Source organism: Panicum virgatum, chromosome 8N (assembly GCF_016808335.1).
Source record: "Panicum virgatum strain AP13 chromosome 8N, P.virgatum_v5, whole genome shotgun sequence".
Lineage (NCBI taxonomy): Eukaryota > Viridiplantae > Streptophyta > Magnoliopsida > Poales > Poaceae > Panicum > Panicum virgatum.
Window position 1 is genome coordinate 33,244,655 of NC_053152.1, and position 23,681 is coordinate 33,268,335.

General features: G+C 46.7%; 3 protein-coding genes across 5 annotated transcripts; 1 reads left to right on the forward strand and 2 right to left on the reverse strand.

The window, feature by feature from the left end:
- Positions 1 to 1,854: 1,854 nt before the first annotated feature.
- On the reverse strand, positions 1,855 to 3,467 carry LOC120685881 (cilia- and flagella-associated protein 91-like). Its single transcript, XM_039968002.1, has one exon. It carries the CDS (start codon positions 3,249 to 3,251, stop codon positions 2,016 to 2,018), a length of 1,236 nt encoding a protein of 411 aa, XP_039823936.1. The 5' UTR covers positions 3,252 to 3,467; the 3' UTR covers positions 1,855 to 2,015.
- Positions 3,468 to 3,967: 500 nt separating this feature from the next.
- Positions 3,968 to 8,887, reverse strand: LOC120685880 (pentatricopeptide repeat-containing protein At2g13420, mitochondrial-like). 3 transcript variants are annotated; one of them, XM_039968001.1, is made up of 4 exons: positions 8,188 to 8,887; positions 5,024 to 6,266; positions 4,747 to 4,938; positions 3,968 to 4,585 (listed from the first exon to the last, which is right to left on the reverse strand). In XM_039968001.1, exons 1-2 carry the CDS (start codon positions 8,800 to 8,802, stop codon positions 5,301 to 5,303), a joined length of 1,581 nt encoding a protein of 526 aa, XP_039823935.1. In that variant the 5' UTR covers positions 8,803 to 8,887; the 3' UTR covers positions 3,968 to 4,585; positions 4,747 to 4,938; positions 5,024 to 5,300. The 3 variants fall into 3 exon arrangements, with proteins under 3 accessions (XP_039823935.1, XP_039823934.1, XP_039823933.1); XM_039968000.1 differs by having other exon boundaries at positions 3,987 to 4,901; XM_039967999.1 differs by having other exon boundaries at positions 3,987 to 4,938.
- Positions 8,888 to 15,743: 6,856 nt separating this feature from the next.
- On the forward strand, positions 15,744 to 19,424 carry LOC120686139 (omega-hydroxypalmitate O-feruloyl transferase-like). The gene is made up of 3 exons (XM_039968308.1): positions 15,744 to 15,903; positions 16,006 to 16,500; positions 18,305 to 19,424. The coding sequence occupies exons 1-3, from the start codon at positions 15,901 to 15,903 to the stop codon at positions 19,169 to 19,171; spliced, it is 1,365 nt and encodes a 454-aa protein (XP_039824242.1). The 5' UTR covers positions 15,744 to 15,900; the 3' UTR covers positions 19,172 to 19,424.
- The last annotated feature ends 4,257 nt before the right edge of the window (positions 19,425 to 23,681 follow it).

Below are 23,681 nucleotides of genomic sequence, written 5' to 3' on the forward strand. Positions count from 1 at the left end.
TAAAAAAACCGGCAGCCAGTAGCTGTGTTTGTTTTGCCGTGGCTGGTGCTGATTTATTATGAGAGAACAGTACTGCTGACTGGCTGGTAGCTGGTGGCTGGTACTGATTTAGTATGAGAGAACAGTAATGCTAACTGGTTGGCTGAACAGTTAAACAAACAGAGCGCATATTTCTAGCTTTTTCGGGCTGAAAACTAGCCTCCAGCCGGCCCAATGAAGCAAGTGGAGACCCAAAGCGTAACACGATCTAAAAATGGAGAGAGAAAACGAGCTAAAGATCATAATATCCTTCTAGGTTGAGTTTTGCCTCCACCGTCTCACCATAAATCCATAATATAGCTTATGTAAGAATGTGGTTGAAATCTTCAGCTTGCATAGTTGACAATGATTACACTCTTAAAAGAGATCCGGATGGATTTTGTTCTCACACACTCTGTCTCTACATCAGTAAGTTTTCACCTTTGTACTAACTACTGTGGGATTAAGCTGATGAGCCATACGATAAAGTTCTGAGAGAGGGTTATCAAGCACCGCCTAAAAAGAGTGACAAATGTGACCCAAAATCAGTTTGGGTTCATGCTTGGAAGGTCGACCATGGAGGCGATTTTCCTAATACGACAATTGATAGAGAAATATAGGGAGCAAAAGAAGGACTTGCACATGATCTTTATTGACCTCGAGAAGGCGTATGACAAAATACCAAAAAAAATATCATGTGGTGGGCCTTGGAGAAGCACAAAGTCCCAACCAAATACATTACCCTCATCAAAGATATGTGCAAGAATGCGATAATGTTTGTCCGGACATGTGGTGGCGACACCACTGACTTCTCTATTACCATAGGCCTACATTAGGGGTCGGCATTGAGCCCTTATTTATTTGCTTTGGTGATGAATGAGGTCACAAGGGACATGCAAGGTGATATCCCTTAGTGTACGCTCTTTGCTGATGATGTGGTGCTAGTGGACGAGAGTAGAGCAGGGGTAAATAGGAAGTTAAAGCTGTGGAGACGCACATTAGAGTCAAAAGGGTTCAGACTTAGTAGGACCAAGACCGAGTACATAATGTGCGATTTCAGCGCATCTAGGCATGAGTGTGGTGACGTTAGTCTCGATGGGCAAGTGGTGGCCCATAAGGACACTTTTCGATATTTAGGTTCGATGCTACAAAAGGATGGCGGCATTGATGAAGATGTTAGGCATAGAATCTCAGTTGGCTGGTTGAAATGGCGTCAAGCTTCTGGTGTCCTCTATGACAGGAGGATGCCACAAAAGCTAAAAGGTAAGTTTTATAGGACAGCGATTCGCCCGGCGATGTTATGCAGTGCTGAATGTTAGCCTACAAAAAGACTGGAGCAGAGATGCGGATGTTACGGTGGTTTTGCTAGCACACAAGGAGAGATACAGTCCGGAACGAAGCTATTCGGAAAAGGGTAGGGATGGCACCAATTGAGGAGAAATTTACCCAACATCAGTTGAGATGGTTTGGACATGTCCAACGGAGGCATCCGAAAGCGCCGGTGCGTAGTGGGGTGCTAAAGCGTGTTGATAAGGTAAATAGGGGTAGAGGTAAATCTAAACTGATTTGGGTAAATCTAAATTGATTTGGGACGAGTCGATTAAGAGAGACCTTAAAGATTGGGATATCTCGGAGGAGTTAGTTTTGGATAAGAGCGCTTCAAGACTAGTTATCAACATCCATGAACCATGACATCTGTGTTTTTTGGGTTTTATCTCTAGCCTACTCCAACTCGTTTGGGAAATTAAAAAAACTATGTTGTTGTATTGAGATCAAAACCAGTTTCATCCATCCGAGGAATCGCAAGTGTGCAAATGTTGTACGAGCCGAGAAAAGTTGTGCAACCAAAATTTTAATCCTCAATTACCGCAGATATACCAGTACAAGGAACAAATCGAATGAAACAATCAAGCCAGTAGCCAGAGCCACCGCGTTTGGTAAGAGCAGCGCTGAATTACAGAATTGGTGTTATCCTTGTCAATGGCGTGCTTCATCAGTCATAATCCTCCATCGGCGTAGCACTTGCTGCGGTTGCTCCCTTTGCCCTCCTTTCGGAGCTTCTTGGCCCGACGCCGCCGGCGCTCGGCGTCCTCCACCCGCCGCACGGCCCGCTCCAGCGCGTCCACGCGCTCCGCCAGCGCCCCGATCACCGCGCACTGCTGCGCGCTCCGCTCGCACAGCGCCGCCACCATCTCCATCAGCCTCTTCGCGTCCGGGCCGCCGGTCTCCGCCGCCGTCCGGATCTCCTTCCCCGGCGCCGCTTCTTGTTGCGTCGGCGCTTCGCGCGGCGAACCCGCCGCGGCAGGCGCCGGCTCGTCTGCCACCATATTCTCACATTCATCCGGCTTGTCGTCGACATCAAGAAGATTGGCGTCGCGCGGAGCCGGTTCCCTCTCCACTCTGTTCTTTTCCGGCTCGCCGCCGGCGATTTCTCCATCCACCTCCATCCCGTCGGCCGTCTCAGCCGCCGCCTTCGCGTTGTTCTCAGCAACGTGGTCCACGGCGTCCGGCAGCCTCGGGACCACGGCGCTCTCCTCCGCAATCTCAACGGCCGCGGTGTCGTCCTCGGCCTCGGTCATCTCCTCCGCCACCGCGTCGGCTGCCGGCGCCGTCGCCGTCTTGGGCTCGAGGGCGTCGACGGCGTCCTGCAGCGCGAGCACCCGCCTGGTGACCCTCCGCCGGTACTCCCGCGCGCCGCGCACCGCGTCGAGCCGGAGCAGCAGCCTCATCAGCGCCTCCCCGACGGCGACCCGCGCCCTCGCGTCCCCGCGCAGCGCCTCCGCCTCGCGTGCGACCTTCCGCCCGACCTTCTCCGCCTCCCGCTCCACCTCGCGCACCGCCCGCACCGACCTCCGCGCCATGAACCCGCGCGCCGCCGCCTGCACCCGCACCGCGGCCTCCTCCGCCGACGGCGCCCGCTTCACATTCACAGGCACGACCGCCGTCCTGGCCACCGGCTCCGCGCGCAGCGCAGCCGCCTTCCTCTCCGGCATCGCCTCCGGGTCGGACCCGACGAAATGAACGGGGATCAAGACCGACCTCGCCCTGGGCGCAGTGTCCACGGCCGCCGCCCTCCTCACCGCCGCGGGCTCGGCGTCCGCGGCGACCGGGAAGAAGCCGCTGCATCTGTGGGCTGGGGCGGCCTGCTGCTGGTGGTACGGGTAGGGGTAGTGGTACGGGGTGGTGTAGTAGTAGTCGTAGGGGTCGTAGGCGAAGAACCGGCGGGACGCCATTGCCGTTGATGTCTCAAGCTTTTCTTGGAGTCGGTGTTGTTTTGTTTGCTCGTTTGCGAATTCGAGTTGTGATGGGGATGAGAATGGAGGATTTCGTGGTGCGGTATATATTGGGGACGAGGGGAAGGTTCGAGAAGGAGCGCGGTGTCCTCGGAAGGTTCTGGAGCGGCGGATTGCTTGGGAACGGGGCGGGGGAGAGGGGTTCGGGAACGTTCTGGAAGAACCAAAGAAGGGTGGGGAAGGCGGAAAGGGTCAGCGGTGGATGTTCTGAATCCGAGTCGTCCGATTGAGAATCGACGGTGTCGCAACCAGCAACGAATCTTCAGTTCGAGATTATTTTCTTTTTCCATGCTCCTGGAGAGGGAGCACAGGGACGAGATCGCAGTTGTACAAACAAAGAACCTTGAGGTGCTCCTGTACTCCACCGTCAAAAAAATACACCCACCATGAAAAAATACACCAAAATGTGCACGACAAATTTAACCGAAACTATACTACGTGGATCGCTGTAGTGAATAGAGGCTGCAACACACTATATTAATGCAAATTTTGAGATTGAAAAGGAAATATGTGCAAGAATAAACAAAAAAGACAAATCGGCATATGAAAAGGTGCGGGTCGCAGGTCCAGATGAACAGTGCATCGATCTGATTCCATCCTGATTTTGTCTTTTTTTTTTAATTGTCCTTGCACAGACATTTGTTGAGCCTCAAAAATTTTCTTTAATATAGATCATTTCATTCTCTATCCATACATATTTTTGGTTCAATTTTTCATGCACATTTCGGTGTGTTTTTTTATGGAGTACGGAAGCACCTCAAGGTGTTCGAGCACACGTACAACACCTTGTTGGGTTCAGAAACTCCCGTCAGTGGCACTTCTGAACCCACATTTCAGTGAAACAAAGGAGCATATCCGAAAACAAAAACTGAACCACCGGATATGCAAGTCCATCGATAGAGATATCGCAACTGCAAGTCTGCACTATTTTCTTCTCGCGTGAGGCTCTACTTGAAGAATGAAGATCAGCCATGTGCTTTCAGTTGGTTCCCGTGTGCCTGTGCACATTGCAAGCTGCAAGCACTGCCACTGCACTGCCCTGTTCTTACCAAACTGCAGTTCAAGAATACCAAGACATGAACAAAACAGATGCCAAAGCTACTACCACCAAACCAAACTGCTCTCGGCCGCAAAAAAAAAGCCTGAATATCCAAAAAAAAAAACCATGCCTGAAGGTTGATGAACCTGGTACTAACGGGTGATGCGAATCGACAAATCTCTTATTGCTCTGTTTGCTGTACAGCCTGTACTTGAGGTAGAGCCGTCTCTGTTTCCTGTACCATTGCATGCATGTTTGAGGGGATAAAGGGGCAAATATCCTGTATGAAGGGAATGAATCCTCCTATAAACAAATTCTAGTGTTTTCCTCGATTATCCAAGAATAGGCATCATACTTAATAGCCCACGTATCAACTATAGAAAGCACAGCATTAACCTCTGGACATATGTGATCCTGCATTGCCTTTAAAAAGCTTAATTTCATGTCAAAGTGGGAATCACCAAGGTTTATGCTGCATGACTGGAATAGCAACTGATGCGATTGCTTGGAGGACGTTCCTAACACTAACAGCACTGCAGAATAGTCTTCACCTGGTCAGTAAAATCAAAGCCGCAAGCAAACTTATTTCTGCAATGGATTGATGAAATGCTTCAGAGCTAGTCTTGCAAAACTTATCAACATATTTAAACAGAAGCAAACAGGAGTAGTTTACCTTCAAGTTTCTCAGAACATAACAATGAATAACTGCCTTTTGTTAACTGTTCTAATACCATGTCCATGCTCAACAGGTTGTACACATCAAGCAGAGTCATTGTTACAAGTGCCACTTTGTAAATCTTTCTCACCAGTTCCCTGCTTCCACATACAGTGGCTAGCTCATCTTTGGTCAGGAACTTCGTATTCGAGTGACAGTTTCAATGAGATAAACTTGATGGTTGTGTTCCAGTCATGTTGGAGTCACAAAGCCAGCATACAACTTTTGCACATGTTCACCTCTTGTAAGGCTTGATGTGATAAAGTTTGAACTCATCACCAAATTTTGCTGCTTCTTCATCAACCCTGCGCTTCAGCCTTCTCCAGGTCCTCAGCATATCTGCCTGTATCAGTCCACGATACAGCGTTTCAAAGGTGATCTTCTGGGGAAGAAAACCTTTCTCTATCATTTCCATGAAGAACTGGCATGCCTCCCTCCATTTCTGGCGGCCGCATAAACTATGAATCAGCAAGGTGTACGAATCAAGATCAGGACCCACTGTGCTCTCGCACATATCGCTCCAAATTTCCAGAACAGATCCATGTCGGTCCAGTTTGATGAACATTCCTAGCAGAATGTTGTATGTGTGAATATCAGGTGCTGTTGGTGAACCAGCTGCCTTCATCTTATTGTACAATTGTAGAGCACGACTCACATCCTTTCTCCCCCGATACTCCTTGAAGAAACAATTGTAGGTAGCTGGAGATGGACATACTCCCTCTGCAACCATCTCATCAAGCAAGGTCTCAGCATCTTCCAATCTCCCACAGGAGGCAAGGCACTTGATCACAGAAGTGTAGGTTGCTACTGTGGGGCAAATGCCTCTCTCTTTCATTGAGCGGAACATACAGAGACACAACTCAGGTTTATGTGCACGACTGTAAACATGCAAGATGATTGAGTAGCTGGTTACGTCCGGTTCAATTCGCTTGTCACGCATCTCCTTCAACAGATCCTCAGCTGCATGAACTGTTCTATCAAATCGGTTATCAGGGTGCAAACTTGCATGCCTGCAGATACTATTCAGGAGAATGTTGTATGTGACTATGTTTGGTTCTATTCCATGATCAATCATGTCTTTTAGGAACTTCTGTGCCATGTCATTCCGATTTACCTTGCACCATCCATAAATTAAAATAGTGTACATCTTTTCATTTGCCTCGTACTTGTATTTCCTTTTATTAAATATCTCAGTAGCGACCTATAATGGTGATAAAAATGCCAATGAAAAATCAGTAAATGAATCTAATCAGTCCCTCAAAAGGCCATAAAAAAAAAACTATAAGCTAACCGAAGATATAAGTGAAAGCTGACCAATGCAGTTCAAACCCTAGATGAGCTAAGTGTTTTATTAAGTTTCTAATTTACCTTCTCTGATTATCAGTTCAGAAGCATAGGCTTCCACACAGAACTTGGTACAAATGCAGTAACTGAAGTTGATAAATTCTAGAACTTGGCCCCTTACTAAAGTAGCTATAGCAGTAGTATATTAGTTTGATCATAAGCTTGTAAGCACACTGTTGACACATAAAATCTCACAAAAACTAACAAAAAGACAGATTCATTGAAATCATGTTCTTTTTAGGAAGTCACTGAAATCATCTTCCCAAATCAGAAATACCAAACATTAAAGTGTGCGATAAGACTGCATAACCATTTATCAGTAGAGTGATACTCTGGTCTTCGGTTGTCAGCAGCACACAGCAAAAGAACAACAAACGAACAATTTTAATGTGACAAACCTCTTGAAAAATCTAGAGAAGCAAATCTACTGAGTAATTTAAGCACTAATAGCCATTGCTACGATCATAAGCATCAAGCAAAGCAACCAGGTCTAGAGAAGGGCAAATTATCTCTGGTAGCACCCTTATTCAACTCAGTAAGCCTGACAAAGATACTCTATGTATTAATTTGCTCAAATATAACCCTGACATCATTCCATTTCACAATGGTGGATTGTCATTTCGCTATGCCATGGAGAACAGATCATATGCAGAAAGCAAAGACAATCCTATGCTTCAGCAACCCATTACTGAAATACTCCACCTGCTGTTGCTTACTGAAAGAGAGTATGGCTGGGAGAATTAGTAGATTGATTATGAGAGAGCCTACTGAAAGAGAGTATGGCTGGGAGAATTAGTAGATTGATTATGAGAGAGCCCAAGGCTCGAGTACATATAGGCAATGGTGTCCCGTGATTTAGGAAACAACTAATCACGGGAGATCCTTGCCATAGCCATAACCAACTAACCAAACATAGGAGGGGTGGAACATAAGGCAGGCATTGCACCTTGCAAGATAGCAGCCATACCCCCCCCCCCCCCCCCCTAGAACCCAGAATACATCACGCTAATACTTACCATGATAAGAAATAATTCATATGAAAATATGAATAACAAGATTCACAGGAGGCTCAAAACCAAAGTCGATGTCATACAACAACCGTGCAAATTTCATACAAAAATTATGCAAAATAAAAGAATGTCTGAGTAACCACTTGCATGTATCAGAAGGTAACAAAAAAAATAAGCCCAGAAATTCCAGAAGGAACCAACTGAATAGTGTCTGCCAACAGATTCTTTAGAAATTACTACAAATGGATCCACAAAAAACAACAATCATAGAACTATATTACCCATGTTCATTTGGAGATACCAAACTGCATAAAACAGAAACCAAAATACAATGAGAAGCTAAGAGCTTTGAGCTAAGCCACAAAAGAGCTAAATAGTGTTGGACAAAAAGCTAATCATATAAACAGCCAAAACACAGCTACAAGTACATAATATTGTCATCTTATCCGCAACAATTTGCAACAGATAAATGAGAATGACACCTCACACGCAGCAAAAATTTCATTGCATTGAACTATCACTCAAGCCTGGAGAAATGACCAGTACACATTTCCAACAAGCCAAGGTAGAACATCTACCTAATCTAGCTCAAGAGCAGAGCATCCGGGGGTTAAAGAATTAGCAATCAAGCAAGCATCTAAATGTGCAATGCTCAGCAGATTCGTGCATATCATCATCGACAACTGAAAAGACCAGTGCCAATCAATCAATCAATCAGGCAACAATGTTATCACGAGGCCTGCAACTACTGGTTTCCGGATTCCGAACCTTGGGGTACTTGTACTTGCAGAGCGTGTCGAGCAGCGTGGCGAACTCGACGGCGTCGGGCTCCCTCCCGACGAACGCCTCCATGTCGTCGAACGCCCGAATGGCCTGCCGCGTCATGCCCGCGGCGACGAGCCTCCGCGCCAGCACCGCGAACGTGCGTGGCGAGGCGGCGCCGTCGGCCGCGGCGTCGACGACGACCCGCCACGCGGCGTCGAACTGGCGCGCGCGGCCGAGCGCGTCGACGACGGCGTCGTAGGCGTCGGCGGGGGGCCGCGTGGGGGCGAAGGACGGGTGGAGGCGCGCGGAGTGGAGGAGCGAGAGCGCGAGCTTGGAGGCGCCGCGGAGGCGGAGGAGGAGCTGGACGAGGAGGTCCCCCGAAAGGGAGACGCCGCCGCCGGAGAGTAGCTGGAGCGGGGACTCGGCCGGATGGAAGGGGTTGTGGTGCGCCGGGAGTAGGCGTGCGAGCTCGTCGGCGGCGGGGGACGGGGTGAGGGGCGGGAGCGCGAGGAGGTGGGGCAGGGGGCCGGTCTCAGCAGGGACCGTGGCGGTGCAGAGGAGGCGGACGGCGGCGGCGCGCGCGGCGGATCCGCCGCCGGCGGGGATATGCGGCGGCATGGTGGGCGGCGGCGAGGCTGCGACCGAGGAGTTGTTTGGGGCCTCAGGATTGCAAGGACGATGGATCAGCACCGTTGGTAGTCTGACTGGACGGTCCGGAGATGAAAACAGGCTGCTTCAGCTTTCGTTCAGTGACGCTGGCTCACCTTGACACCTTGCATGCTTTCTTAGTTTCTTGTGTTTCTTTTGACAAAATAGCCGTGTTTTGCAAACTCAACTTTGATCTAAGGCCGTCAAATCGGCCAATGTAATCCCTCAAATTTATTTTTGAATTAAACTCATTATTATACTAATATTAATATTATACTTCATAATAATATGAGATTATGCGAGGGTTCTCTTAGCCCTTGACTCCTTGTGCTACCTACAAAAAGTTGACAGTTGAATATTATGGAGTATTTAACTATCTTTTTCTGATAAACACAATGTAAAAAAAAATAGCGCCCTATAGCACCGAAATAGCGCCGCTATAGCGGCCAGAAGCAGCTGCCGCGACGATATTGCACATGTTTACGCTATCTACGCTATCACCACTATTGCATGCAATAGCTGCGCTATTTACTGTTTTGTACATGTGGGCTAGAAACTAGGACATATGACTGTTTAGACTTTAGATGACTGTATGGGACTATGTCTTTACTCTTTAAACTTGTGGGCTATGTTTTTATGAACTATGAGTCTATGTCTACATGTGATGAGTGATGACTGTATGTGTTTATTTTATAATTGTATGACTATATGAAACGTATATTGTCTGTGCTTACCATTGTATGTTGTATGGTAAAAAATAGCGCGCTATAGCGTCAAAATAGCGTAGATATAGCGACCATAAATAGCTGGCGCTATAGCATATAGCAAACGCTATAGCAGAGCAATAGCGGTGCTATAGCACCCACTAAAGCGGCAATAGTGGTTTTTTCTAGCCTCCCGATAGCCCACGATTTTTTCCATGGGATAAACAAAATTAAAATGCTTCTCCATCGTTTTTTGTTCATAAGAATTTGTTTATGAAATAGGAGGGTGTACAGGTATACCATCAAATTAATGAAAAATACATTGCTCCAAGTGATTTATGTCATCGAATTGTGGGCGCACTTGATATGTCGCATGCCTAGCCTAATTGATGAAGTTAAGACAAACGTAGTTAAGCTTGTTTCTCTTGCACGTGATTGCGGCAAGGAGTTGTCGGCTTTCTTATAGGTTCGTTGTGCGTTGTGAACCATCATGATATGAACTTTTTTATAGACAGCCTTGCTTATGAGAGTACAAATTGTAGCATTTAAATTTACACATTGACACACACCCCATACACACCCAAGACCACACTCACACCTATGTGCAAGCTAAACGCTACCCCTATACTCACACTCACATGCCTACCTTGAAGGCACATACTTGCCAAAAATGGTAGGAGAATGCATTAATTACTTGCTGAAAATGGTAGGAAAAGACACTAATTACTTGCTGAAAGTGACAGAAAAAGGCACTAATTACTTGCTGAAAGTGACAGAAAAAGGCACTAATTACTTGCTGAAATGACAGGATAAGGCCTTAATTACTTGCTGAAAATGACAGAAAAATGTACTAATTAGTTGCTGAAAATGACAGGAAAAGGCACTAATTATTTGCTGAAAATGACAGGAAAAGGCACTAATTATTTGCTGAAAACAATATGAAAAAAGGCACTAATTACTTGCTGAAAAAGACTAGAATGAGCACTAATTACGCGCGGAAAAAGACTGGAAAATGCACTAGTTACTTGCTGAAAAAAATAAGACTGGAATGGTAACTAATTACTTGTTGGAAAAGACTGAAAAAGGCACTAATTACTTTCTGAAAATAACATGAAAAGAACTAATTACTTGCTGAAAAGGACTGGAAAAACACTAATTACTTGCTGAAATAGATTGGAATGGGCACTACTTACCTTGTAGCCAGTGTATTTTGTACTCGTAGATGCGAAAAAAAGTCCACTTGCAGCCCTGATAGGCTCTCTTGCATTTAGCTCTAATACTCTTGTCTTTTTTCACAATCTCAAAAGCATGATCATGCAAGATTGCATGATTGGTAACTGCAGACTTACACTGACCCACACCTGGGAACACCACATTTACATCGAGAATTGGATTATCAACGTCATATGAAAAGGGGGATGGTTATATTCATCATTATTGTCAATTACTTCACCATTAGGATCAAACTCAAGGTCCGAGCAGTCATCGTCAGAGTCAGATGATGGAGGCAATTCACTATCATAGCTGCTATCACTTGGCGCCACAAGCGAATCGGTGTCAGAATACATGCCCTCCTCGTCAACTCCTACACAGTCATCATAATCTCCACATTTTCCCTTACATTTGGTATCTCTCTTTTTCTTACTTGTGAATGTGGCTTTCTCATTGGTGCAGTCCTCATTGGTAGGTCCCTTGGTGGCTCTTTCATTGGTGGTGGTGTGTGCTTTATTTCTTACGGATGGGTGACACGGAACACTGCAATAGACCCTTAAAATCATTGATACGGGCATGAATTCGAACTACTCCCTTCTTTAGGTTAAGTTGAAACGACTCAATCAATTGCTCATCAGATTTTAACTTCATAAAATATTCTAACTCACACCATAAAGTAATGTGCTGCTTGGAAACTCACATGTAGTGTTCAGCTATGAAATCAACCAACTGCAAGAAGCTATAGTTATGGATGTCAACCATTTGAGTTGGCAAAATTTTACCCTGCATAATGTTTCTGGTCCACCATTGGGCAAACCAGGGGCGGATACAGGAGGGGGGCTAGGGGGGCTCAAGCCCCCCCAAGCTCCCCTAATTACACGCAAAACACTGTAGCAAGACCTCCAAATCACCATTAAATCTTCACACAAATCAACATCTCTATTGTTTCAGCCCCCCTTGCCTCCAATCCTGCATCCGCCACTGGGGCAAACTGAAGAAGGATCGAACCCTAACAACAAGATTTATGCTCATATGATTTGGCCTACAAATCAGAGGAATTGAAACTAAATTAGTGCAATTGTCTTGTCTAAATCCTGAGGTTAGTTCGTTCCACAATTGGCAAATACACGGTTAGAGATAGAAATTAAGTACTAGGCATTGCTATCTCCACGGCTCTAGACTCTGATTCCATGGGCGCCCACGCCACTGGCCCTCTGCATGAACTCGTGCTGGCCGGGCCTCGCGCACTGGCCGCGTGGCCAAGCCGCGCCCCCTCCCTGGCCGCCGCGTGCGCCCTCTCCCTGGCCATACGGTGCCCCCTCCGTGGCCGGGCGCGTGCCACCTCCCTGGGCCGCCGAGCCGTACTCCCTCTTTGGCCCGTGATGCCCCCTTCCTAGCCGCGCGCGCCCGCTCTTGGCCACACGCCCCCTCCCTGGCTCGTGGTGCCTCCTTCCTGGGCGCCCCCTCCTGGCCACGACGCGTCCCCTCCAAAGGCCCGCCGCCGCCACTGCCATCTCTAGGCGCGAGAGAGGGGAGGATGAGAGAGTTCTAGCCAGATCTGCTGGGGAGAAGAAATAAGGACAAGAGGTATGTTTGTCTTTTCACAGGGTTTCGGTAATTTTTCTAATTGTTTGTTTGGGATGAGCTGGTAAAACAGATGCTTCGTTTCAAATAGGGGTAAAAATGCAAAGTGAAAGAAAGTGGAGGTAAAATCATATATAATCGGGGTTGAGCAGGGGCAAGAACGTAATAACTCCTTTAGATTATTACCGTTAAATTTGGGAAATTTTAATTTAGGAAATTAGAAAGTAGGACAAAAAAAGTAAAAATGAAAAATAGAAAAAAATAAAAAATCGCACTTCGGGCTGCACTTGGGCCATAGGCCTTTTCTAGTGGGCTGTGTACGGATGTGAAATGCCGTCATCATCAATTGTGTTGTCAGAACGCAATGGATGTATCTTTTCTTTTCTTTTGCAACAACATATTTTCGAAATCTAGTATAGACCTTGAGATTCCAAAATTTTACACTAAAAAATATCACATCGAATGTTTGGACATATATATGGAGTACTAAATAAAATCTATTTGTAAAAGTTTTTGCACAGATGGGTTGCAAATCGCGAGACGAATCTAATGAGCCTACTTAATCCATGATTTGCAATAGTGATGCTACAGTAGCCATCTACTAATTATGAATTAATTAGGCTCATTAGATTCGTCTCGCGATTTACAACTCATCTGTGCAAAAAGTTTTGTATATAAACTTTATTTAATGCTCCGAAATAGTAAGATTCTATTCCAAAAATTTACGCCAAAAAAATCTAAAAACACCCATAGATACATTATATTCGTACGCTAGCACACTCAGCTCCATGAATATAGGCATGTAAAACTACTCCCGAGCACCTCCAAAAAAGCTGAACCAACCGATCTCGAGATTCACAAAATCACTATAGGTGTTCTTAGGGCATGTACAATGATGTAGACGGCTGCTGTTTGTAAATGTCTAGAACACCGTACACAGACAATAAAATAGACAACTTTACAATGAGATATCTGTTAGTGTGTCTGTTAGCTATTTAATCTATGTATGGGCACATAAATCATGATGATCAAATATGAACTAAATTTTTGTGTCCTATTCTGTTGCTTGCTCTAGAGAATGCATATTGTATGCTATTTGAGACAATTACATTTTATTTCGGATTCTTCTTTCATAATTAAAGGTTTCCTTTGTGATACATGAGAATAACAAGGATTATTATGTAAAATAGCTAGGGACTCAATCGTAAAACTGCATGGAATATCTCATCTGGCTTGCTCGGGTATCTCTCGACCACTCGTTTCTCAATCTCTCTCCATCTCTCTAACTGTCATTTTCCTAGTTCTCTGCCGGAATCGTATCTCTCCGGCTCATCGTTGACCAACGAGCAGGCAAGGCGCCGAGGCCAGCTCTGGCCTGCTTGACGCAGGCGCCGTACACGATAGGCTAGGCGGGAGTGAGCTGGCTAGACGGCGGCCGGCGTTGGCAGTGGGGGCAAGGCCCGGTAGCGGCGCGGCGGCGGGAGCGGGCAGACTCGGCGGCGGGAGCCGTGGGGGCAAGGCGCGGGGTCTGCTCTGACGGGAGCGGCGGCCGGCTCAGCGGCGCCGCGACGGCAGTGTGGAGGCAATGGCAAGGTGATATAGGTAGGCCATGGCTTCTCGCCGGCAGCACCATCGCAGCTTTCTCGCCACCGACCGTTTTGCTCGCGCTCTTGAAGGAAACCGAAACTGGTGCACGGGATCTCTCCCCACCGTAGCTGACTCGCAACGGGCGTCGGTAGGCTCTCGTGAGGCGACGGCACCAGCGGTTCACTCCTTAATTGGCATTGGTAATCACAATAAACCGTATATAGACGACTCATTAATTACCGTTGTACATGTTCTTCCCACTGATAGAATAGTGTTAGTTAAATTCGAAAAGAAATTGAGAAAAAAAAAATGTAAGTAGCGGTGATGAGTCGAGAACTCGAATCAGGATGGATACCGCCGCCCCGGAATCTTACCAGCCGAGTTACGTTCGCTTCCGAAAGGTCGATTGTGTTCTTAAAAAAAGAAAAAGAAAAGAAAAAACAGCACCAACTAAACAAACGCCCAGGATAAACATCCTAGTAGGATCCGATCCGATCGACGAAAGAATCAGACAATCAGCGCTCGTCTCTGTGTCGTCCGCAGTCAGCCTTTGCATATCTTGCACGCTAAACCAGCTCACTAGCTGAAGTTCCCGTCAGCTGGGGTTTGGCCAACGCTCCCCAACAGACTCCTCGACGCCGGCGGCGCGGGGCGGCGGTGGCCAACCCCAACGGAAGCCCGCGACCTCCCAACCGACATCGTCGCGGTGGATGGTCGGACGGGCCAGTATTTCTCCCCCCCCCCCCCCCCCCCCTTTTTGCAACTCGTCGGCCACGGAGAGACGCACGGCCGGGGCGCACACGCTCGCTGGCAGGTGGGCCCACGGGCCACGCGCTGTCGTGACACTGCTACGTCGGGCACTGGGGTGGAAGGGAGGGAGGTTTCCTGCCTTCCTGGACTGTTCTGAACAACAGCCTCAGGATGGGGACTGTACAGAGTTGACATCGGTGCCGTGGGGGTCCAAAAATAAGACGTTGGGTAAACTATGATGTAGTAATACCTCCCTTTTACAGAGGAGGATTTCGTTTCATTAGAAAAAAAAATTCAGATCAGACTATAATTATGATACATATGATTTACTTACTTTTACAGAACACGCTGATCGAGTACAAGATGTTGCTTTGTTTTATTTTTCCACAACTAGCACAATTTTGTACTTTGTACGCGCCTGCTGCCAGCGCAAACTCTCAAATTGTTCTACACATGATCAATCTTTTTTCCCCTGTAATTTTACCAAAGGAGCACACTCCACGCATGATAAAAAATAACGTAGGATTCCACACCACACCTCCTATTGGTACCTATGCATCTGTTGCATACGTATAATAAAAATTAAGCCTCCTATTTTTCATTCAGATCCCCAACATTTTGTGGTTGTTAATTTTCAGCCAAGGCACTGGCGAAAAAAAACCTTAGCCAACATAATAACATTCCTGTACTATGACGCTTCATGCACTATTTACAACACAGAAAAATCTACAAACGTCAATACATCCCCATTCATACCCTGTCAGAATTTGCCTATCCTAAGTTAAAATGATTTTACAGCGAGCCAGTACAGTTCCCATGTAAATCCTGCTTGTTTGTCAAAAAGGCTCCGTTTTTATTTTAGGTGGAGTCGGTGCGTAGTACAAATATCTTAGCAATACCTTTGTCATGTGCTTGGTTTACTTTAAACAATGCTAATCTCAGATTTTTTTTAGGACAACAATCAAATCCCAGACAGAGAGTGAGATTGGTAGTTATGCAACCCCTCCAACCCCAACTGTTTTGCATCAGCCCCTCCTACCTTGACTCGTCCAAGCGAGCCACCGTTGCAACTGCAATATAAACACTGCCCCCACAAACCCCTGAACTCACAAATCACAAACCCATCTCTCCTGTTTTCTCTGGCGCACACACACTCTCTCTAAGCTATCCTTCTCTCTCTAGAACCATCACCACCACTCTTCTCTCTCTCCAGCCGAGCGCATCGTCGACCATGGTGAGTGACATGTGCTTAGTTGCTGAAGCTGATGCATGCTTTGCTGATCAGGCATCATCTGTTGCGAGCATTTCTGTGACACCATGTTTTCTCACGACGCAGGTCGTCGAGATGAAGGAGAACGGCGTGGCGGCGGCGGCGGCGGGCGCGGGCGAGAAGGCGGCGCAGCAGCTGAGCGTGAAGCGCGGCGAGCCGACGCTGGTGCCGCCGGCGGAGCCGACGCCGACGGGGGAGCAGTACTACCTCTCCAACCTGGACCAGAACATCGCCGTGATCGTGCAGACGGTGTACTGCTACAAGCCCCACTCCGGCGGCGGCGATGCCGACAGCAAGGACGTGGCGGCGGCGCTGCGGGACGCGCTGGCGCGGGTGCTGGTGCACTACCACCCGCTGGCGGGGCGGCTGGGCATCAGCCCGGAGATGAAGCTGACGGTGGAGCTCACCGGCGAGGGCGTCGTGTTCGTGGAGGCCGACGCCTGCTGCGACCTCGCCGACGTCGGCGACCTCACCAAGCCCGACCCCGCCGCGCTCGGCCAGCTCGTCTACTCCGTCCCCGGCGCCAAGCACATCCTCGAGATGCCCCCCATGACCGCGCAGGTACGCCAATTAACTGCCTCCCTTGCACCTTCCGGTTGGCCGCCCGGCGGCCGAGGCGCCCCGCGCGCCCGGGCTGCCACCTCTGACGAAGCCGTCGCGTTAATGGCGGCATGTGGTTGGGGGAGAGATGGAAAAAAGGTGACCTCTTTTACTGGGGCGCCGCGTGAGAGCTCAGGAATGGGTTGGGAGGTTGAGGAGATGAATTCAATGGCATGTCTAGCTTAGGAAATGGAAGAGCGGAAATAGGAAATTTACTGGTCCAGCCTTGGGACTTGGCCTCGTCTGCAACACGGGCAAGTTTCTCGATTTATCTTGGAGGTGAATTTACTGCGTGCCAAACTGGTGATGCATGGGCAGCGTACTGTGGTCTTGCGAGAGATTGGAACGGCCAGATGAGTGTTTGGATTCTTTCACAAAAAGAAGGATGTTTCATTGACGGTTCACGGAAAAAAAACCGTTGGGTAACTGTTTCGTAGTTTTTTTCCCCTCGGTATTGGGTTTTTGTTTGGAGAAACAGTTTTGAAAAAGATTGAGTTTTCAAAAGAAAACGAACTTCCGACAAAGATTAAAGTTTATGCCATGTTTAGGTTCAGCTAGTTAAATTTTAATTTGTAAGTATTATATATCAGTCAATTGGTAGCAACTCCCCGTCAACTTTATATTTGTATTCGTGGCTTTTCACAAAAAATCCCAACAATTTGTTTGATTTTATTCTCAAAGGTTCGGGGTGCCTAGTCTCTGTTTGGTTTCTTCCTGTTGGAATGGGCCGGGACAGCTCAAGCACTTTGTTAAAAGGTTTTGTCCATCACCTGATCACCTGATCTCATAGTTTGGTGATTTGAAGGTGGGGTGGTTACAGCAGAGTACCACATCCAAACGCAGTTGTCGGGATTACAGAATCTCTGATGGTTGCATAGTAGCGTCTCTGTTTAGTTTTCACTGTTGGAATGAGAGGGCTCAAGCACTAAGCCCCGTTAAGCCCCATTCGGAACCTTGGCATTGAATCCTATTCTGATAATAATAATTTAGATATAAATCTACTAAACTAACATAATTATATACGAAATATATTTTTAGTATACTATTGTTGGTCATATGATAGAGATACTTATGCGCTATATTTCTAGTATATAGAGGAGTGAGTCAAATAATGTGCTATAATTTACGGAATACAAACATTGTTTGGTGGTGTATAGAATCAATTTTCATCTACCACTCTATGAATTTAGGATAAACTTATATCTAAATTTTGCAAAGTGTTGGAATGTCAAATTCTAAACCAAATAGTCTAGTTTATTAAGTAGATTTTAATTGCTCCAAAATGAGAGGATCCAAACGGTCTCTAAAGTGTTTTTTTTTTTGGGTGAGATGTTAGATCACCAACCTGTACCTAACAAATCAACCAATCCACATCGCCTTCAACTTTTGTTTCCTATAATAGTATAATACGTACGTACCCATGTCCTGCCGTGTGCCCGTGTCACCCATGACACACCATGCCCGACCAATGTTGACTTCCGACATGCGGGGCCAAGGTGACATGGAAAATTGATGCACGTACGCATGATTACTTCCATCAACAACGTCCGACTCAGATCACACAATAGCTTGCTTCCAATCATGTGTGCATTGTTTGATAGCAATGTTCATCACTCAAAAGTACTAGTTGAATAATTGAACCATGCAAACTCGTCAAAAAACATCTGCTCCAAATTTTACTCGAATTTGTCAGTAATCAGTGAAGTATCAAATTACTCCATATTTCTTTTTTTGAACCATGGGCTGACAATTGATCTGCCCGCAGGTGACGAGGTTCAGGTGCGGCGGCTTCGCGCTGGGCCTGGCCATGAACCACTGCATGTTCGACGGCATCGGCGCCATGGAGTTCGTCAACTCGTGGGCCGAGACGGCGCGCGGCGCCGCCGAGCTCACCGTGCCGCCGTTCCTCGACCGCGCCGTGCTCCGGGCGCGCGACCCGCCCGCGCCCGCCTTCCCGCACCACGAGTTCGCCGAGATCCCCGACGTCTCCGACACGGCGGCGCTCTACGGCTCCCAGGAGCTCCTCTACCGCTCCTTCTGCTTCGACCCGGACCGGCTGGAGCGCGTCCGGGCGCTGGCGCTCGCCGGCGGCGACCTGGGCCGCTGCACCACCTTCGAGGCGCTCTCGGGCCTCGTGTGGCGCGCGCGCACCAAGGCCCTGGGGCTCGCGCCCGAGCAGCGCACCAAGCTGCTCTTCGCCGTCGACGGGCGGCGCCGCTTCGTGCCGCCGCTGCCCCGGGGATACTTCGGGAACGGCATCGTGCTGACCAACGCGATCGCCACCGCCGGCGAGCTTCTGTCGGCGCCCGTGTCGCGCGCGGCGGGGCTGGTGCAGGGCGCCGTGCGGATGGTCACCGACGAGTACATGCGGTCGGCGGTGGACTACTTCGAGGCGACGCGGGCGCGGCCGTCGCTGGCGTCCACGCTGCTCATCACCACGTGGTCCAGGCTCGAGTTCCACGGCGCCGACTTCGGGTGGGGCGAGCCCGTCATGTCCGGCCCCGTCACGCTGCCGGAGAAGGAGGTCATCCTCTTCCTCGCGCACGGCAAGGAGAGGAAGAGCATCAACGTGCTGCTCGGCCTGCCGGCCACCGCCATGGACGCCTTCCAAGAGCTCATGGACGAGATATGATGATGGATCTTCTGCGGCCGGTGCCCGCGCCGGCTGGGTGCTATACATACATATATATAAATGCAGGGTTCTTTTATATATGCTTAAGTTGCACGGGGTTTACAGTACGGTCGCGTGTGTTAATATTCACTCTATGCTGGTGTTTAATTGATATATATATGTGGGAATTCGTTATCAGCTGTAATGGTTTTTGTTAAATGAAAAAAATAGCTAGCAGCTGTCGTTGCTTTAATTTACTAATACTTTTGTCGAATGAAAGGTTCAGGCAAGATGTCCACATCATTCCCCACTCGGTGTTCTCCTAGAAATCCTTTCACGCAATCTATTTATGTTTTCATATTAATTACAAAAAAATATCTATGTCATATCTACTATGTACGTGCAATAGGATCTCGGACGACTCACCAAAGTACGAAAGCCAGTTAGAAAATGGATTCCTATTTGAAGAGCGGTTCAAATCCGATAAAGGGCTTTTCACTTAGTGGTAGAGTAATGCTTTGGTAATCCGAGAAAGTACTTTTCCACAATTTAATCTTTAATCTATTAATATAAATCACATACATACACTATTTTCTCATCGGCTATTCTTCTATAATATGATGAAATATTTTATTGGTGTTTCTTCTATTAGCATATTAATTTTACCAGATCCAATAAACAAAAAAGTCCATGTCATCTCTACTATATGCAATACTTTTAATCTATTAACGTAAAGTCATATACATACGCTATTTTTTTTCATCACCTATTCTTCTATAATGTGATCAAATATTCTATTAGTGTTTCTTCCATTAGCTTATCGATTTTTACCAGATCCGATTAAAAAAACATGCATAGCATCTATTTCTTTTAACATGCAAGCTATATACCTACTCCCTCCGTCCTGGAATATAGGGTATTCTAGAGTTCAAATTTTATACTCAAATATAAGGCATTCTAGGTTAAGAATGGATCAAAACATCTTCATTGTACATCGTTTTCGTGTCTTTACCAATAGAAAGATGTGCATGCAGTTATGTAGGGGAAGGTGCATATGGTGAAGGTGCATGAGAAAGAGTTGGTACTTTAATTATCACATATTTAATTATTTAAATACAGTCCCAATGCTTAATAATTAGGAGTAGGAGAGTCTTTTCTCCATCTCCATAATCTGTTGGAAAAATCCTAGAATGACCTATATTTTAGGACGGAGGGAGTACATCATATAGGAAGCCACTCTATCAAACACCACATCACTATCCACTAGGACCATCTATTTATGTGTTGCACCGATTTTCTATGAATGTGCCATGCAATCACCTTAGTGTTTTTACTCTCAAATTCCACCTTAAAGTTTTATTTAAGAAATCATGCAGTAACGCACGGGTATCACTTAAGGGGGTGTTTAGTTGCCAAATTTTTTTTCTGTAGTACCCATCACATTGAAACTTCGGACACATGCATGGAGCATTAAATACAGCTGAAAAAAATAACTAATTAAGTTTAACTGATTAGGACAAGATGAATCTTTTAAGACTAATTAATCCATGATTGGATATTAATTGCCAAATAATAACAAAATATGCTAAAGTACCAAAATCTAAACTTTTTCACCAACTAACCATCCCCTTAGTTCAGTAAATTAGCAGCCGATCATCAATATTCATAGTATCGAGATCGAGCGTCCCATCACATCATGCTCATGACATGAACCGCCTATCAAGTGCACAGGAATAAATAGATCGCGACCTTCACCTCTTCACCATCCCAAGGAAATTCTTCTCAAAATTTTCCATGGAATTTTTGGGACGAATTGAAATTGCGCGGGAAATTGTTTGCTGATGTGTTTTCTCTATTACACGAGTTGCCTCCTACTAAATTGAGCTGATTTCCTCTGTTACCCTCTCTCTGTCAAATGACTTGGAAACAGGGTATGCTGGAACCACCAGCCACATCTTTTGATCTTTATATTGTGACCAACCAAGCGCAATTTGATGCAAGTTCAACGACAATTCAAGCGCAACTAGATCGCCATATGGTCATATTGACCACACACACAAAAAAAATGACCACCTTATTACAGTCTCGTGAACAATTGAAGTGATGTAGAAGTTCCTAATTTAATAAAACTTTTAGCTCGCTCATAAGGTATGCACCACTAAGGAAGAAAATTGGGTACGCACCGGGCGCAGGGAGCTCCCCAAGCGCCCCCTGGCCCGATGCCGTCCCACTCCAATCCGACAGAGTGCGCAATAATCGACTCTTCCTTTGCCTCTTTTCCTTCACGCGCCCGCCTCAACTCAGCTTGTTTGTACAACTCCGCTTCCTTTTCTTCAGTACCCTTTGCTTTGCTCCTGTTCTTTGGATCCCATCACCGGAGCTGCCGCGGATCTCCATCGCCGGATTCGTCGCGTCCCCTGCTCCTGCGCGCCCGAGCCGCCCTCCTCGTCGCCCGACACTTCTGCCTCCCCACGGGGCTGCCCTCCCCATTGACCACAGCAGAGTCCGCCCGGCGGCGCCACAGGGGCGCCATCTCGTCACTGCGCCTACTCGGGCAGGAGACACTGGGCGCGCTGTGGCCGTGTTCCGCTGCATGCTCGCTGAGGATGTTGTCCCCAATGTGGTGACCCACTGACCCTTACCGGCGTGGTCACGACATTTGCTGTGCGCCGGGGCTGGATGAGTTTGTCATTGTAGCCACCAACCTGGTTAAAGCCTATGCAGCAGGGGCGGAGCTACAGGGTATGCCAGGTGGGCCAAGGCATACCCTGTGGCCTAGCCCAGCCTAGTACTAGTAGTTAGCCCGTTAAGTTAAAAAACAAGCACTTCAGACTTCTGCCGCTGTGTTAAAAACAAGCACTTCAGACTTCGGACTAGTACAGGGTATGCCTGTGCGACGTTTCAGTTTTGTGTCCGTTCGTATTCAATCCAATCGTCCACGCCTCCCTATGCTGTGTGCCTCTCCGGCCATTATCTGGCCGCCGGCCGGCCGGCGGTGGCCGACTGCAGCACAAGCAGCGACGCTCACGGCTCACGCTCTTCCGTGGCTCCGATCCGATCTTCTGCAGCTGCAGGCTGCTACTCTACGGTCATCCAAAGCCTTCACGGTACAGGCGCGTTCCTACCTTCCTGATCCTTTCAAGTTCCGTATAATCCTTGGGAATTTGGTTCACGCAATTGACAGGAAAATTAAAGCACAATGCAAGTATCTAACGGCACAAAACTGCATTTAAGGATCGGATGATTGGTGACCTTTGTTTCTAGAGCAACCTGATTACCAATTTTAAGGATCAGACAAACAATTTTACTGATCGATCAAATTGCCAATAGCCAGTAGACAAGTTCATGCAATCACATAAGAATATGCATACGCTTAGGCAGTATTGTTTGAGAATTAATCATCATCAGCTAATGCTACATCTTGCGCATTTGTTTATAGACTTATTGAGCTAATGTAGTCTTTTGGATGATTGTCTAGTCACATTCATTGAACGGGATGATATAATTGAAACTTTCATATCCTTTAGACATCGCATATTAGATAAAAAGTAGAGGAACCGTTAAACTCTTCTAGGTATGTAAGCTTCCCTTATGTACATTTTGGACCTAATATGTTTAGACTATTTATATTTAATTTATGCAATATTTGCATTTAATTGTTGAGCTTAAGACTTTGTATGTTATTATCAAATTTCTCTAGTAATTTTGTGTTTTTAGCTGAATTTTGTGAATCACATGGTTAGCTGAAAATTTTTAACGGCATACCCACTAGTAAAATCCTAGATCCGCCACTGCTATGCAGTGGTGTCAGATCTTTGTTGTGCCAGTGCTATGTTCGATCGAATGCCGAATAGGAACACAATCACTTGGAATGCAATGCTCAATTGATATGCGAAGGCAGTGATGATGGAAATGGCTGCAGAGGTGTTATTCTGATTTCTGAAGGCATGTGCTCGGTACTCTCTTGTCGCAGAAGGCCAGCAACTGCACTATTCTGAAGAACGGTTTTGATGATCCATTTCTATGGTTTCAGTGGTCTTATTGGCCTTGCCCAGATGCAATTCAGATTTTCAGACAAGTCACACGTAGCATCGTGGAATGCTCTTTTGCAATTCAGATTTTCAGGAGGCATTTCTGATGAAACATCACATAAGAACAGTGCACCCATATATAGAAACACCATCAGGAAGTGAGACAGTTGTTGCTTAGTCTATTGTGGCTTAGTTATTTTGCATGATTTATATAGTGTTGGGCTCAAATCGTATAATGTATGGATGCATTACAATAGAGAGATTATTCTAAAATAAATATGGTTGTTCTTGCACATGGCAGTTGTTCAGTTTGTATACAATGACATGTTTCTGTTTTGGCTGAATCAATTTAAGACAAAAGAACATTGCAAGCGATATGAATAATAGGGTTCACTCAACTGAACACGAGCATAACAACCCATCCTTGTAATATCCTTTTGTGACGAGTCATTTTTTTATATCCTTGGCTAATGCAAACTGATGTTTTTGACATAAACTAC

Excerpts from the sequence above, each read along its gene's own strand:
- LOC120685881 (XM_039968002.1), bottom strand. The coding sequence starts at position 3,251 with ATGGCGTCCCGCCGGTTCTTCGCCTACGACCCCTACGACTACTACTAC.
- LOC120685880 (XM_039968001.1), bottom strand. The coding sequence starts at position 8,802 with ATGCCGCCGCATATCCCCGCCGGCGGCGGATCCGCCGCGCGCGCCGCC. Across the intron at positions 6,267-8,187 it reads GCAAGTACAAGTACCCCAAG|GTCGCTACTGAGATATTTAA; the intron begins GTTCGGAATCCG and ends TCACCATTATAG.
- LOC120686139 (XM_039968308.1), top strand. Across the intron at positions 16,501-18,304 it reads TGCCCCCCATGACCGCGCAG|GTGACGAGGTTCAGGTGCGG; the intron begins GTACGCCAATTA and ends ATCTGCCCGCAG.